At 46.0% G+C, this 14,060-nt stretch overlaps 1 protein-coding gene across 1 annotated transcript; it reads left to right on the top strand.

Moving 5' to 3' along the window:
- The first annotated feature begins 4,483 nt into the window (after positions 1-4,483).
- Positions 4,484-13,816, top strand: PRDX3 (peroxiredoxin 3). Its single transcript, XM_086377668.1, has 7 exons — positions 4,484-4,528; positions 6,218-6,353; positions 7,991-8,132; positions 9,141-9,276; positions 10,113-10,216; positions 12,482-12,647; positions 12,961-13,816. The coding sequence occupies exons 1-7, from the start codon at positions 4,493-4,495 to the stop codon at positions 13,012-13,014; spliced, it is 774 nt and encodes a 257-aa protein (XP_086233794.1). The 5' UTR covers positions 4,484-4,492; the 3' UTR covers positions 13,015-13,816.
- Positions 13,817-14,060: the final 244 nt, after the last annotated feature.

The following is a 14,060-nucleotide window of genomic DNA, read 5'->3' as shown; positions in this document are numbered from 1 at the left end:
CTGGGGGCAGGATGGGAAGTCTCAGACTCAGGAAGGTGAAATAATCTGCGGGGTTCTGGATGGAGGACAGGTTGACTTCATCTGTTACTCACTGCCGTGAAGCAGCCTGAGGTCAGGCAGTGGGAATTCAGGGATGAGGTTGTCCGGAGAGGCCTTTGCCAGGAGACATGGCTCAGCATTGAGGGTGCATCTTCCTCAGAACCCAGGAGACAGCTGAATCTGGGGCCCTCATCAATAGGAATAAAAAGGGGAAAACGAATGCTTTTAGCCATGGAAAGAGGAAGAACTCAGTAAAACCCAGAGTAATGTCTGCCATCTCTAATTGTAGCCCCGGTTACCAGAATATTAACTTGTGGTTCCAGGGGGGTATTTTCCTAATCATCATAAAAAAGTAGCATATATCTTTTCATTTGTCTTTCCCTCGTCTAGGTCCAAAAATTCTTCCCCCAAACTCAAAAAGGAGAATTTCAGTTATTTTCTACTCTTTTGGTAATGAAGACAAGTTCAGTTTGTCTTTTTCCTTTAGGGGAACAATCTATGTTCTTGTTGTGACAGCTAGAGAAAACTGAATAAAGAGATTTTTTTTCCCCCAGAATGAATGTGGAAAGAACGTTTTGGCCACTGTGTCAGCCACTGCTTATTCATTAGTTTGACAAACTTTTTCTGAGCCTTTGTTATGAGCCAGGTACTAGCCTAACCACGGTGGCCACAGAGCTGAGTAAGATACGAGCTCTACTCTCACGAAGTTCACAGTATGGTTACGATCTAGACAAGACTGTGTGTGTGTGTGTGTGTGTGTGTGTGTGTGTGTTCAGTTGCTTAGTTGTGTCCGACCCTTTGGGGCCCCATGGACTGTAGCCCACCCAGCTCCTCTGTCCATGGGATTTCTCATGCAAGAATACTGGAGTGGGTTGCTACTTCCTACTCCAGGGGATTGAACCTGTGTCTCCTGTGTCTCCTGCATTGCAGGTAAATTCTTTACCTGCTGAGCCATCAGGGAAGCCCCAGACAAGACTATCGGGAATCCCAGCATGATGTATCAAGAGTGAGAATGAGAAATGAGAATGAGAAAAGCTTTCTAGGTACCTTCGAGGTTTCTCTAACAACCCATGGGGGAGGTAGTCAGAAAAGGGTTGGCAGAATAGTACTCAAATATCAATTCCAATTAAGGTTATCTTTTCTTGGAGTGAACAAATGGAGGACTCTGCTTATCCTCCCAGAGGACATCTTTGGCTTTAGCCAGAGATTAGCTAAAGGACACTCACTTTGCAATTTCTCAACAGGATATTGAAAGGCTCTAGTGTGAAATTCCTTCTGGGCCTCTGGGCCAGAGATTCTAGGGTACTTCATTCTTTTTAGGACCAGGGAGATAAGCTTTAGACAAAGATCAGCAGACCAATGTGTCCAATGAGGAGTTCTCCATTCTCATTGTCCCCCAGTCAGTGAATGCCTGTGTGACTTGAGGCAAGCTGTTGAACCACAGGCAAGTGCTTCAGCTTTCTATTTGGAAAAGAAGTGATAAGCGGTGAAAAGTCTGCAGTAGCCAAAAGACCTGGGAATTGGGCATCTATGTTGAGCCTGTAGGGGTTCCCAGGTGGCACTTGTGGTAAAGAACCCTCCTACCAATGCAGGAGACATGAGAGGGGGGTTTGATCCCTGGGTCAGAAGATCCCCTGGAGGAGGGCATGGCAGCCCACTCCAGTATTCTTGCCTGGAGAATCCCATGGACAGAGGAGTCTGGCAGGCTACAGTCCATAGAGTTGCAAAGAGTCGGACACGACTAAAGTGACTTAGCACGCACGCACGTTGGACCTGTAAGCAGATAGGGTAGGGGTTCCCTGGAGAAAGAGAACCAGACATGACTATCTTGATGTAAGAAAAGCCATTTTTGGCCTAAGCTATTTTTGTGATCTAAGGCTGGCCACAGTGCTGTCCTTGAACAGGTCTTAGTAACTTATGATCTAAAGGGAACAAAAGAATGCAGAAGCAAATGACTTTATCAGGCAATAGAAGTAACTATAGCAAGGATACTTCAGTTATAAACACTTTCAGGTCTGTTTCAATGATAAAGATTGGCCTGAAGTGTTCAACCACCAGATCAACTGGAACCTAAGCAATGAATGATATTGACCTTTTCTGGCCCTTGTAACTTCAATCCGGAGAAAGCAATGGCACCCCACTCCAGTACTCTTGCCTGGAGAATCCCATGGACAGAGGAGCCTGGTAGGCTGCAGTCCATGGGGTCGCTGAGGGTTGGACACGACTGAGCGACTTCACTTTCACTTTTCACTTTCATGCATCGGAGAAGGAAATGTTAACCCATTCCAGTGTTCTTGCCTGGAGAATCCCAGGGACAGGGGAGCCTGGTGGGCTACCGTTTATGGGGTTGCACAGAGTCGGACACGACTGAAGTGACTTAGCAGCAGCAGCAGCAACTTCAATCAACTAAAGCTTGGATTCTATCTACCACCCAAGTCCCTTCATGCATACCCACATACCCTTAGCTTGCTATTGCTATTGCTAAGTCACTTCAGTCATGTCCGACTCTGTGTGACCCCATAGACGGCAGCCCACCAGGCTTCCCCATCCCTGGGATTCTCCAGGCAAGAACACTGGAGTGGGTTGCCATTTCCTTCTCCAATGCATGAAAGTGAAAAGTGAAAGTGAAGTCGCTCAGTCATGTTTGACCCTCAGCGACCCCATGGACTGCAGCCTTCCAGGCTCCTCCATCCATGGGATTTTGCAGGCAAGAGTACTGGAGTGGGGTGCCATTGCCTTCTCCGACCCTTAGCTTGAAACTTCCCTAATTTTGCTATTTAAGGAGACAATGCTTTGGAAAATATCTCCTTACTTAGGACTTCCCCAGTGGTCCAGTGGCTAAGACTCTGTACTCCCAATGCAGGGGAACCAGGTTCGATCCCTGGTCAGGGAACTAGATAGATCCCACATGCCGTAACTAAGAGTTTGAATGTCTCAGTGAAGATGGAAGATACTGTGTGCCACAACTAAGACATGGCACAGCCAAAGAAATATTAAAAAAAAAAAACTTACTTGTTGCAAGTACTAAATCCTTCCCTTTCCGGATCTTTGCCTAGGTTGTGTCGTTTGGTTCCACACCCACCAACCCAGTTTGGAAAATACCACTTGGGATCTGCATTTTTTTTTTTTTTTTTTTTTTAATTTGCAGAACCTTGGCCCTCTACTCTGCACAGCCGGACCCGCCAAAATTCCAACTCCTCTCCGCCCCTGCTTCTGACGTCAGACGCACGCCTCTGGGATCTGCATTTTATCACACTTAATTGATTTTTATCTTGTTTGATGAACATGCTTCAAAGTACCATGCTCACCACTGAGCACTTGACTTTATTAATCAACAGAAAATAAATGTTAAATTTGTCTTAATTCCCCCAATTTTGGCAAGAGAAGCCAAAATGGAAGCCCACATATCATCCCAAAGATTTTTCAGGGCAACAAAACCTTGATGTGTCTGACCCACTTGGCTTATTGGTGGTGGTGGTTTAGTTGCTAAGACGTGTCCGACTCCTGCAACCCCATGGACTGCAGCCTGCCAGGCTCCTGTCGATGGGATTCTCCAGACAAGAAGACTGGAGTGGGTTGCCATTTCCTTCTTCAATTTGGTTTACTAACAGAAAAACTGCATTAATGATTTTTTTAAAGAACATTTATTATTTATTTGATTGCACCAAGTCTTAGTTGCAGCATGCAAACTCTTAGTTGAGTCATGTAGGCTCTAGTTCCCTGACCCCAGATGGAACCCCAGCCCCTGCCCTGGGAGCACCAAGTCTCAGCCACTGAGAAGTCCCTGAAATTGCATTCATGATTAATTCCATTTCATCTAGAAGCCAGAAGTCTCTACCTCCAGCCAAAATAGGAAAGGGAGCCTTTTACACTAACAGTAATCCACAGGTTCACAGTTCAGTCAGTTCAGTCGCTCAGTCGTGTCCGACTTTTTGCGACCCCATGGACTGCAGCACGCCAGGTCTCCCTGTCCATCACCAACTCCCGGAGTTTACTCAAACTCATGTCCACTGAGTCGATGATGCCATCTACAACCATCTCATCCTCCGTCGTCCCCTTCTCCTCCTGCCTTCAATCTTTCCCAGCATCGGGGTCTTTTCAAATGAGTCAGTTCTTAAGTCAGTAGCAAATATGGAAATATCTTGCCACCCTGGATTGGATCTTTTTAGGCTGGGGCGACAAACAGAGACAAAGTATCGCTTTCCCAAGCATGAAGCTACTTAGGAGTTTTAACAGGACTTAATCCTCCTCTGGGTGGGGTCGAGGGACCCCACAACCGAGAAGTGTACCAGGCGGAGGGCCCCTAAACCGGCCAGAAGGTCGTAGCTCTTCCACGTCCCGGCTCCGGCGCTGGCCCACTCCTGCCCGCCAAGACCACGCCCCTGGTCACGCCCCCGAAGGCCCCGCCTCCTCTACGTCTCTGTCGGCCCCACGGGTCCCCTGCATAACGAAGATGGCGGCTGCGGCGGGAAGGTTGTTTCGGGCTTCGGTGAGTGGCTGCCTGCGGGGCACAGGCGCGGAGACCCTGCGGTGGCTCCGAGGACGTCCTTCCCAAGTGGGGTACCGCTTCCCTTGGCCTGGGGGCCTTTCACCTTGCTTGGAGGATGTCAGAGGGTAATGGACCAGGGGCAGCGTCTAAGGCAGGCTCCTCGCGCCTGCGCAGAGCCGGCCTTCGCGCACCCCGCCCCCACCCCCGCCTTGCGTTCCAGTTTCCAAATCCCTCTTCGCTCCCAGTCGTGGGACCCCAGTCCACTCTGCCTAAGCACCTGGCTCTGGATGCAGGCGACCTGTCCCCTGGTCCCGGTTCTATAACTGACTCTATGACCTTGGGCCATTGCCTTCTTTTCCAAACCTCAGATAACTTCCTTACCTTAGCATATAGACTGCCTACCTCAAGGGTTTCCTTGAGCATCCCCTTAAATGCTGGATGGACACCAAAATGCTAAAGTAATCAAAGTCCTTGAGTGCCAAAGGCTTTTGGCTGCCCGCCCTCCCCTTTCTCGTGGTGGGGTTCCACCCAGGCTCTTTCTTCCTGAGTCATGCAGAACCCTGAAATTGAGCAAACGTTTCCCTTGACCCCTGTCCAGACGCCCAGAGGCTGAACTTTGCTGTTTGCATCTCTGTGGGCCAGAATGGCCTTGTCTTTTCCAAGGGAAAACCTTGACGTGGTAGAACATGCCCAGCATATCTGCTGGTAAAGAGCTTAATATACAGAGCCTGGCCAGTCTCCTGGTCTGAGTGATTGGGGTTCCTTTTAAAAAAATGGAATTTTCATATTCTTGTAATTTCCCTCTACCTTTCAGTCTTGTTTCCCATTAATTAATACATATGTGTCGAGTTGGCCAAAAAGTTCGTTCAGGTTAAACCCAAATGAACTTTCTGGCCAACCTGGTAATTATCTTTATATATGTATATACATATACAGTCAACCACTGGATCTCCAGAGAATTCCCTATTTTTTTTTAAATAAAAATTACATTTTTGAAGTGTGCATCATGATATAAGTAATGAAATAATTACTATAGTCAAACTAACATCTCTTCACATGGTTAGCCTTTATGTGTGTGATGAGTGCATCTGTCTACTCTCTTAGAATAATAATACTCTATTTCCAATTTCAATACAGTATTATTAAGTATAGTCAACCTGCTTGTATATTACACCTCTAGACTTATTCATCCTCCGTAACTGCAACATTGTACCCTTTGACCAACATCTCCCTGTCTTCCCAGTCTCCTTTACAGTCTTAAAGGATAAGGAAGCAGAAGGGAGTTTAAAGAACATGCCACTCCAGTACTCTTGCCTGGAAAATGCCATGGATGGAGGAGTCTGGTAGGCTGTGGCCTGTGGGGTTACTAAGAGTTGGAAACGACTGAGCGACTTCACTTTCACTTTTCACTTTCATGCATTGGAGAAGGAAATGGCAACCCATTCCAGTGTTCTTGCCTGGAGAATCCCAGGGGCGGGGAAGCCTGGTGGGCTGCCGTCTATGGGGTCGCACAGAGTTGGACACGACTCAAGTGACTTAGCAGCAGATTCAATCCATGCTTTTGCAGTTTGAAGTGTTTGTTCATAGGAACAAGGCCAGCGGAGGCCACTACTGGCCTGATGCCCTTTCAGCGGGGTTTCAGCCGCCATTCTGGGAATACTTTCTGATATAAAGTGTTTCTCTTTTTAGCTCATCCGACATGTGAGTGCCATTCCTTGGGGCATTTCTGCCTCTGCAGCCCTTAGGCCTGCTGCTTCTCGAAGAATGTGCTTGACAAATGCATTGTGGTCTGGTTCTGATCAAGCAAAATTCGCCTTTAGCACCAGTAAGTGTTGTTATGTTTTGGTTTGAACCAGATAATGGAAACATTTATCATCTCTGAACAGGAGCTCTGAACTATGGCCATATATTAGACTCACGTGGGGAGTTTTTACTATCGTACCACTTTCTTAGTCCCACCAGACAAATTAAGTCAATCTGTTGGGTGGGACCAGAACATCGTATTTTTTGTGCAGCCAAGGGTTGCGACTCACCGAGGCAGACTGCCCTACTGTCACATTTCCTTGTTGACTCCAGAGGTTTTAATCCCTTGGGTCGAGGAACATGAAAGAGGGGTGGGGACAGCCAGAGGTCTCTGGGCCTGCTGTGTGTGAAGGGTATGAGCTGACTGGGGACGAACAGCGCAGCCACTCCAAAGGCTTTTGGATTCAGACCTGCGTGGCCACATTAGGCCAGTCTGTTGGACTCCTCCGTGATCTAAATGACACACAGCTGTTTCCTGAGATTTATACTCCATTCTAAAATATGAGATTTGCTCGGCACAGCCTCAGATAATGAGTGGCATTTGAAAAGGCCTCCTTTAGGTTTGTCCCACCTGTTAAAAAGGCTTTAACTTGTGATGGTTGCGGGGGTGGGGGTGGGGGATGTACTTTAGCAAAACCTTTGTTTGTTGGTGAAGTGTTCTAAAACACTTACAGTTTTCTCGGAGCTTTAAGGAATTTCTAGTATCAACTTGATGACACGAGTTTAACTTTCCTTGTCACCTGTCCCAAACCCCAGCTCCCAGTAGTTCCTTCTGTTTCTGAAGCCAGGCATCTTGACACCTGGCCTCCTGTGTCCCGCCTTCCCAGCCTGAAGCCTGGCCTCTGCAGTCCTGACACAGCTCTTGCATCCTTTCCTTTCTTTCTGTCCCCTCTGCCATACCTTGCCTGCCTCACTTAGATAGCTGCAGTCACCTCCTGACATCAGGCTCTCCCTGCTCCTCTCACTCTCCCCTGCCCGACTAATCTTCCTAAGAACAGCCAATGCATCACCCATCTCCTGCACAGAAGCCTCCAGTGATTCCTTTATCTCTCTTTTAAGAACAGACTCATCCGTCTGATATATAAGGGCCCTCGAATCGTGGCCTTCCTCCATCCTCGCTCTGTCCCCCATGCGTCTTCCTTCCATGCACACCTAATCTCTACATCAAGCAAACTCTGCTACAGGCCATTCCCCACACCTGCCCTGCTCCTTCCTTGTGCCATCTGCCCTGGTCTTGGCAAAATTCCAGACCATGCTTAGAACCCACCTCCAGGCTGATTGGTCCTTAATTCTATGTTCATCCATCCCTACTCTCTCCTGTCTTCCTTTGTCTATTTATTTGCCTTTTGGCTGCACCTTACGGCATGTGGGATCTTAGTTTCCCGACGAGGGAGCACACTGGCGTCCCCTGAAGCAGGAACTGAGTCTTAACCACTGGACTGCCAGGGAATTCCCTCCTGTCTCTTTAGTTTCCATAGCACTTTGAATTAGTGTACAGTCTAGACCTATGGAAAGAGAAACAGTTTTGTAAGATGTACAATTGAACTGAACCTTTTAATTATACTACTGATTAATTACTGGAAGAGGTTTGAGTAAAATCAGATAAGTGGTTGGTTTAACGAATGAACTGTATATGCATGTTTTTGGGGTATTTTTCAGGTTCCTCATACCATGCCCCCGCCGTCACCCAGCATGCACCCTATTTTAAGGGTACAGCTGTTGTCAGTGGAGAGTTCAAAGAAATTAGCCTTGATGACTTTAAGGGGAAATATTTGGTGCTCTTCTTCTATCCTTTGGATTTGTAAGTGTACTTTCTGTGATGCTATAACATCATTCTGCGAGCATGCAAAGATCGCTGCTTTCCCACTGACACTGCCTATCTTTACTCCTGTCAAGGGGAGGGTTATTGCTGACTCTGATGGTCTTGTTGATACAGCTTGCATCTGTAGTTAATTCACAAGTGATAAGTATAGCGGGTAGAGTGGCATTCCTTTTAATGGTTTTTAATATGGCTCTTTGTTTTTTTTTTTTTTTTAAAGATGTATGTATGTATTTATTGGCTGTAGTGGGACTTAGTTGCTGCATGTGGGCTTTCTCTAGTTGTGGTGAGCGGGGACTCCTCTCTTGTGCTTGAGCTTCTCACTGGAGTGGCTTCTCTTGCGGTGGAGCAGGAGCTCTAGGGCGCACGGGCTTCGGTAGTTGCAGAGCGTGGACTGAGCAGTTGTGGCTCCTGGGACTAGAGCGCAGGCTGAGGTATACGGGCTTAGCTGCTCTGTGGCATGTGGACTCTTCTGGGATCAGGGATCGAACCTGGGTCCCTGTGCTGCAAGGAGATTCTTACCCACTGGACCACCAGAGAAGCCCTGTGGCTCTTGTTTTATGGCTCTGCAGCCCGGGAGCTGCATTACTGAACCCACGTGCCCTTGAGCCCGCGTTCCACTCTGGAGTAGTGGCTCCTGTAAGCCTGTCAGGGAGGAAGTTTCCACTGGTCTGGGGGAAATGAGAAAAGTAAGGATAATAAAATGAATTTTCTCATGAAGCTACCTATTTAAATAAAATTTTGTCTTTATTTTTGGAGTATGTCTCTGCCACCCGTATTTTTTGATATGATTCTTAAAATAGAAAGTTGGTTAATTTTTTTTTTTTTTAACTGGAGTATCATTGTGACCAGGAGTCCAGTGAGGATAATTAACCCTTTTGCCTTTTTCTCCTTTAAGAAAATAGAACTACTCTTTAGACAACTGTTGTTCAGATTTTAAACGTCTTTAAAAAAAAATTCTCTGATGAGAATTCCGCCCTTTTTTCCTAGCACCTTTGTGTGTCCTACAGAAATCATTGCTTTCAGTGACAAAGCCAGTGAATTTCACGATGTGAACTGCGAAGTTGTGGCAGTGTCGGTGGACTCCCACTTCAGCCACCTGGCCTGGATAAACACACCGAGGAAGGTATACACACGTCCACCCGCCTCTGCACTTGTGATCGTAAAGACTGCCGGATCCCATGAAAGACCAAGCCAGAAGTCGTTAAAGCGTGACTAGTCTGAAATGGGCTGTCAGTCCTAACCTACTGGCAGATTCTGTTAAGCTCTATCCATGTCTCCTGTAACATTGCATGTATTTACTCCTCACTACTGTGTTTTCCAAACAATAATGGAGAAGAAACTCAGCAGGGCAGGGGAAACGGCTGGAGTCCATTGTCTCCCCTCTCATCCCCGTACCCTGTAGGCAGGTGGGACAATGGTTAAGTTCTCTGATTTTACTCTTCTGCGTGATCAGTATTCTTGCCTCAAAACTTGCTTGGGAGAATCAATTTCTAGCTATGATGTTGGACTATTAAATATCAAATTAGTCAAAGTATTCTTTTTTTTTTATTATTCCATCTTTATGCTTCAGAAATGAATCTTCAACCAAAAGGATACTTTAAGAATTAGAAAAAGAAAAGTCTGTAGTATTCTCTGGGTTTAAATCCTGCCTCTGCCCCTTTCTAGCTGGGACCTGGAGCAAGTTACTTAACCTGTGTGTGCCTCAGGTTGAGGTTTTCATCATCTGATGATGCTTTCATCATCTGTAAAATGGCGATGATGATCGTAGCTACTCCAGGGTGCTGGAGGAGGAAGTGAGGCAGTAGAAAGAGCATCTTCTACTCTCAGAAGTAGCACTCGGCCCGCTGTGGGTGCTCAGTGACTGCTGTCTGGCTGGTGTTGGTCAGTCGTCCTGTTACCTGGCTGAGGAGGCTGTGGGAGCCACAGTGTAACCACCAGCCTTATTTGTATTTTTATCAGAATGGTGGTTTGGGCCATATGAACATCGCACTCTTGTCAGATTTGACCAAACAGATTTCCCGAGACTACGGTGTGCTGTTAGAAGGTCCTGGCCTCGCACTACGGTAAGATCCGTTTGGTATGAACTTAAAATTGTTTTTTGTGTTTAGCATTATTGTACTTCATAGGGAATTTACAGAAACCTGGGTAGGGAATTTTTAGAACCCCAAACCCTTAATTTGTCTTTCATTGTAATAAGCATCAGTGGGTGCCTCCTGCGAGGGTTGGCAGTCTTTCAGAAATGACTGTGATATGTGTGCCCCCTGTGTCTCCCTGGGCCTGTTTCTGAAGAAGGATATCATACCCTTTAAAAAATATATATTTATTTATTTTATTTGGCTGCACCAGGTCTTAATGGCAGCACCTGGGATCTAGTTCCTTGACCAGGGATCAAACCAGGGCCCTCTGCATTGGGGAACGCAGCGTCTTAGCCCCTGGACCGCCAGGGAAGTCTGCAGTACCACATCTTAATGGTCACACTGCTTCACTCTTCCTGACCACGTGGGAGCCACTCCTTGCAGTGAAGTCATCAGACTGCTTAGAGATCGGGGGGCGGTGGGCAGAGGGGGCTGGCGGGCAGAGGGGGCTGGCAAGGGCAGGAGTCAGTTTCCTGGTATGGTTAGTATCTTGTACAAGCGCTGGAACCAGACCAGAGTTTGAATTTAAGCTCAGCTGCTCAATAGCTGTATGACTTTGAGCAAGATATTTAACCTCTTTGAGTCCCTTTCTCCCCATAATTAAAATGAGAATGTACCTCCCGGGTTGGTTGTAAGGATTGAGTAGGGTGAGGCAGCTACAGAGTTTGCCGCACAGGTCCTCGTAGCTGTTGTGAGCCCCGTCCCAGACCCTCAGCCTTCCTGGGACGGACGAGAACTTAGGCGTCATGATGGCTGCTGATGAAGGAGGGACAGGGCAGAACTTGACCTCCAGGACACAAGCGAGGATCCCACTTTGATGGGCCTCACAGTTTTGTTGGGGCTGGCTTGAACCTGCCCACCCTTGTACCTGATCTCCCGCCTGCTGGGGGTACACTGGAATTTTGGCTCCGGAAGCCACCTGGGAACTTAGGCCTTTTGACTCCAAGGAGATTACTGCCTTCCTTTAATAAATGGAAGCCTAGCTCTGACAGCGTTGGCAAGGGAAGGAGAAGAGTCCTGGTGTTTTCCTCCCAGAATTTCCTGTAGAGTCTCACTAACTTTGTAGTTACCTCCCTACTGGTTTCACTCTTAGGACTGACAAAGGGAGAGGAGTTGAGTCTGGCTTGTAAGATAAGCCTTTCTTTCTGGAGACTGTGCTGTGGGCCCATCTCCAACCCAGCTCTCCATTTCCGCATCTATGGGGTGGACTCCAGCTTGGCTGCACCCAGCAGGAACATGCGCCAGGACTCTTTAGCCTCAGAGCCTAGACCCCCTAAGGCCAGGCCCAGGGGGGGAGAACCACCTTTTTATCTTCTGACTTTTTTCTAACTTGCCTTTTTCCTGAGTGATCAACGTTTGGGATGCCACACCCTTTTAAAGATGGACTGTTAGAAACCTCTTGAGTTTTATGATCTCTGCATAAGTCAGAGTATCACCCTCACTTGTATAGAAGATAAGCACAGACCCCAGGGCGGTGGGTTACCTCATACATTGCTGCTGAGTAACAGTGATGGGCTTGGACAATCTGTGGATCAAAATAAGAACTGTAAGTGATTGAAACACATCAAATATATTTAAATCCAAGATTCGAAGAATTCCAGGAAACCAGTTCATTATTTTGGAAACTTAATGGAAGAGTACTAGGCACTATACAAACTGTAGCTCAGGGTAGCCAAAAATAAACAAAAGTGATGGGATTGTTTTCCTTTAGATTTCTGCTTTGCCTAGACTTAAGACCAGTACATTTTCCCATGGGATTTTCTCCCTGCTACTCAATTCACTCATAAGTATTTACAGAATACAGATAAAATACGTCTCTGTCCCTTCTCAATTGCTTATGGTTTCTTGCCAAGATTTGATACAGCTGCCCAAAGAATGCTTATTGCATCACTAACGAGAAGTCTTTGCTCTGTGTAGTTCAGTGACCTTCAGATCCTGTGAGACATCCAGGTCAAATCTGTGAATGTGAACACACTGCCTGCTTTCCATGGTGGCCTAGTCCAGTCCTATCTTTGTTAAAGCATCTGTCATCAATAGGAGATGATAAGCTTTCTGTATAAGGAAAACCTGATTTTTAAGCACATGATAGAGTTTAATAAATGCTCTATCAAGGAGAATTAAAGGCAAGGTAGAAGTAGAGTTTTTCTAGCTCTGGTAATGTTGATATTCTGATGAGGATGAATCTTTACGCAGCGGTCTCTTCATAATTGACCCCAACGGAGTCATCAAGCATCTGAGTGTTAATGATCTCCCAGTGGGCCGAAGCGTGGAAGAGACCCTCCGCTTGGTGAAGGCGTTCCAGTTTGTGGAAGCCCATGGAGAAGTCTGCCCAGCCAACTGGACACCCGAGTCTCCTACAGTAGGTTTCTTTCCCAAAAGCAGTGGGAGCCCAGCCAAGAGGGTCCCAGGTCCTCACTGCCTCAAGGGCTGCTGGCCTGGAATATCCACGTTGGAGCAGGGGTGGAGGTGGTGTGCAAATGCGTGAAGCTGCTGCAGGTGGGGGTGGGCCCAGGCCCCAGGAATGCTGTTCATGTCAGTTTCACCCATGTATTTTAAAGGAAACAGACCAATCTTTTAAAAGTTAAAGAACTGTAGGTTAAAAATTGGGGGCCTTCGGCTCCCTTTTGAGATCATGAAGTCACTGACCCAGTGAAATGTTTTTGTATTTTCAGATCAAGCCCCATCCAACTGCTTCCAGAGAATATTTTGAGAAGGTAAATCAGTAGACCGTCCCGTGCACACCTGCAGCTTCCCACACCAGAAAAGAGCCACAGTGGGAACTCACTCGTAGCTTTTCAAAGATTAGTATTTATAGCAGGCAAAAAAAACCAAACCCAATGATGCTTATATTCATAAATAGTACTACGCTAAATGTTTTGTTTTTGTAGTGTTGGCCAAGGCTTTTAAAATGTTTTCAGTTACTAATGTAATGAGTCCAAGGCAAGGTGTGGATGGATGGCTAGTTTCTACAGAGTGTGTATGTGGTTGACCTGTTTCTTGGATCATGTCTTCAATGGGAAAAGGAAACAGATCTTTTTCCTCAGCCTTACTTGAACCTTTGTGTATACCAGAGTAGTATGACAGGTATTGAAAACTTCTGATCAAGGGTCCTGAAATTTTCCTCTTGAATTTATTTGTATTAAACTGAATTTTCTTTAAAGAACATAGTTTTAAGTTGTTAGTATCAGTGGTCTAATGTAACACTTGCAATGAATGTATGGTTGAAGGAAATGTGAATCATGGTTTTTTTTTTTAAAAAACACAGTGGCAAAGTGACTTAACTGATCATGCATGTTCCCCATTCCTGAGATTTATAGTTTATATAGTTATTTTACTTACTTTGTTAGCTGACTTAGTGTCTACATACATTTCTAATATTGATTGGGTATAATTAGAAAGGATATTTATTGAATCCAGGGATTGCAGTATGAATTTGAATCATTCATGCATTTGAATTATTGTAATGATTTTCTTTCTTGAAGTGTTCCATGTAAAAAATATAATCAAAAATAAACATATTTTAAAATACTTGGATTTTTAACACCATTAATTCTTGCTTCAGCTTACTTATATTGTGGGGCTCTCTAGTTTTCCTTCTCTGATTATATCAACAGACGTTTAGTGAGCATTTAATTCACTGGCTACAAAGATGAATAAGATGTTGGCTACACATCCAAGGAGCTGGACAAAAGAAATATGGAAGCATTTATTCATTTTAATGGTTTCCCCAGTGGCTCAGATGGTAAAGAATCTGCCTATAATGTGGGAGACC

Source organism: Bos grunniens, chromosome 26 (genome assembly GCF_055505025.1).
Source record: "Bos grunniens cultivar Pamir isolate PY7600 chromosome 26, Bosgru_T2T1.0, whole genome shotgun sequence".
Lineage (NCBI taxonomy): Eukaryota > Metazoa > Chordata > Mammalia > Artiodactyla > Bovidae > Bos > Bos grunniens.
Note: the sequence above shows the minus strand (reverse complement) of the source record. Positions and strands in the feature narration are given on the sequence as shown.

Bases quoted from the DNA above. Each gene is read 5' to 3' on its own strand.
- PRDX3 (XM_086377668.1), top strand. From the start codon at position 4,493: ATGGCGGCTGCGGCGGGAAGGTTGTTTCGGGCTTCG. The intron at 4,529-6,217 runs GTGAGTGGCTGC...TTCTCTTTTTAG, and splicing joins GAAGGTTGTTTCGGGCTTCG to CTCATCCGACATGTGAGTGC. The intron at 8,133-9,140 runs GTAAGTGTACTT...CTTTTTTCCTAG, and splicing joins TTCTTCTATCCTTTGGATTT to CACCTTTGTGTGTCCTACAG.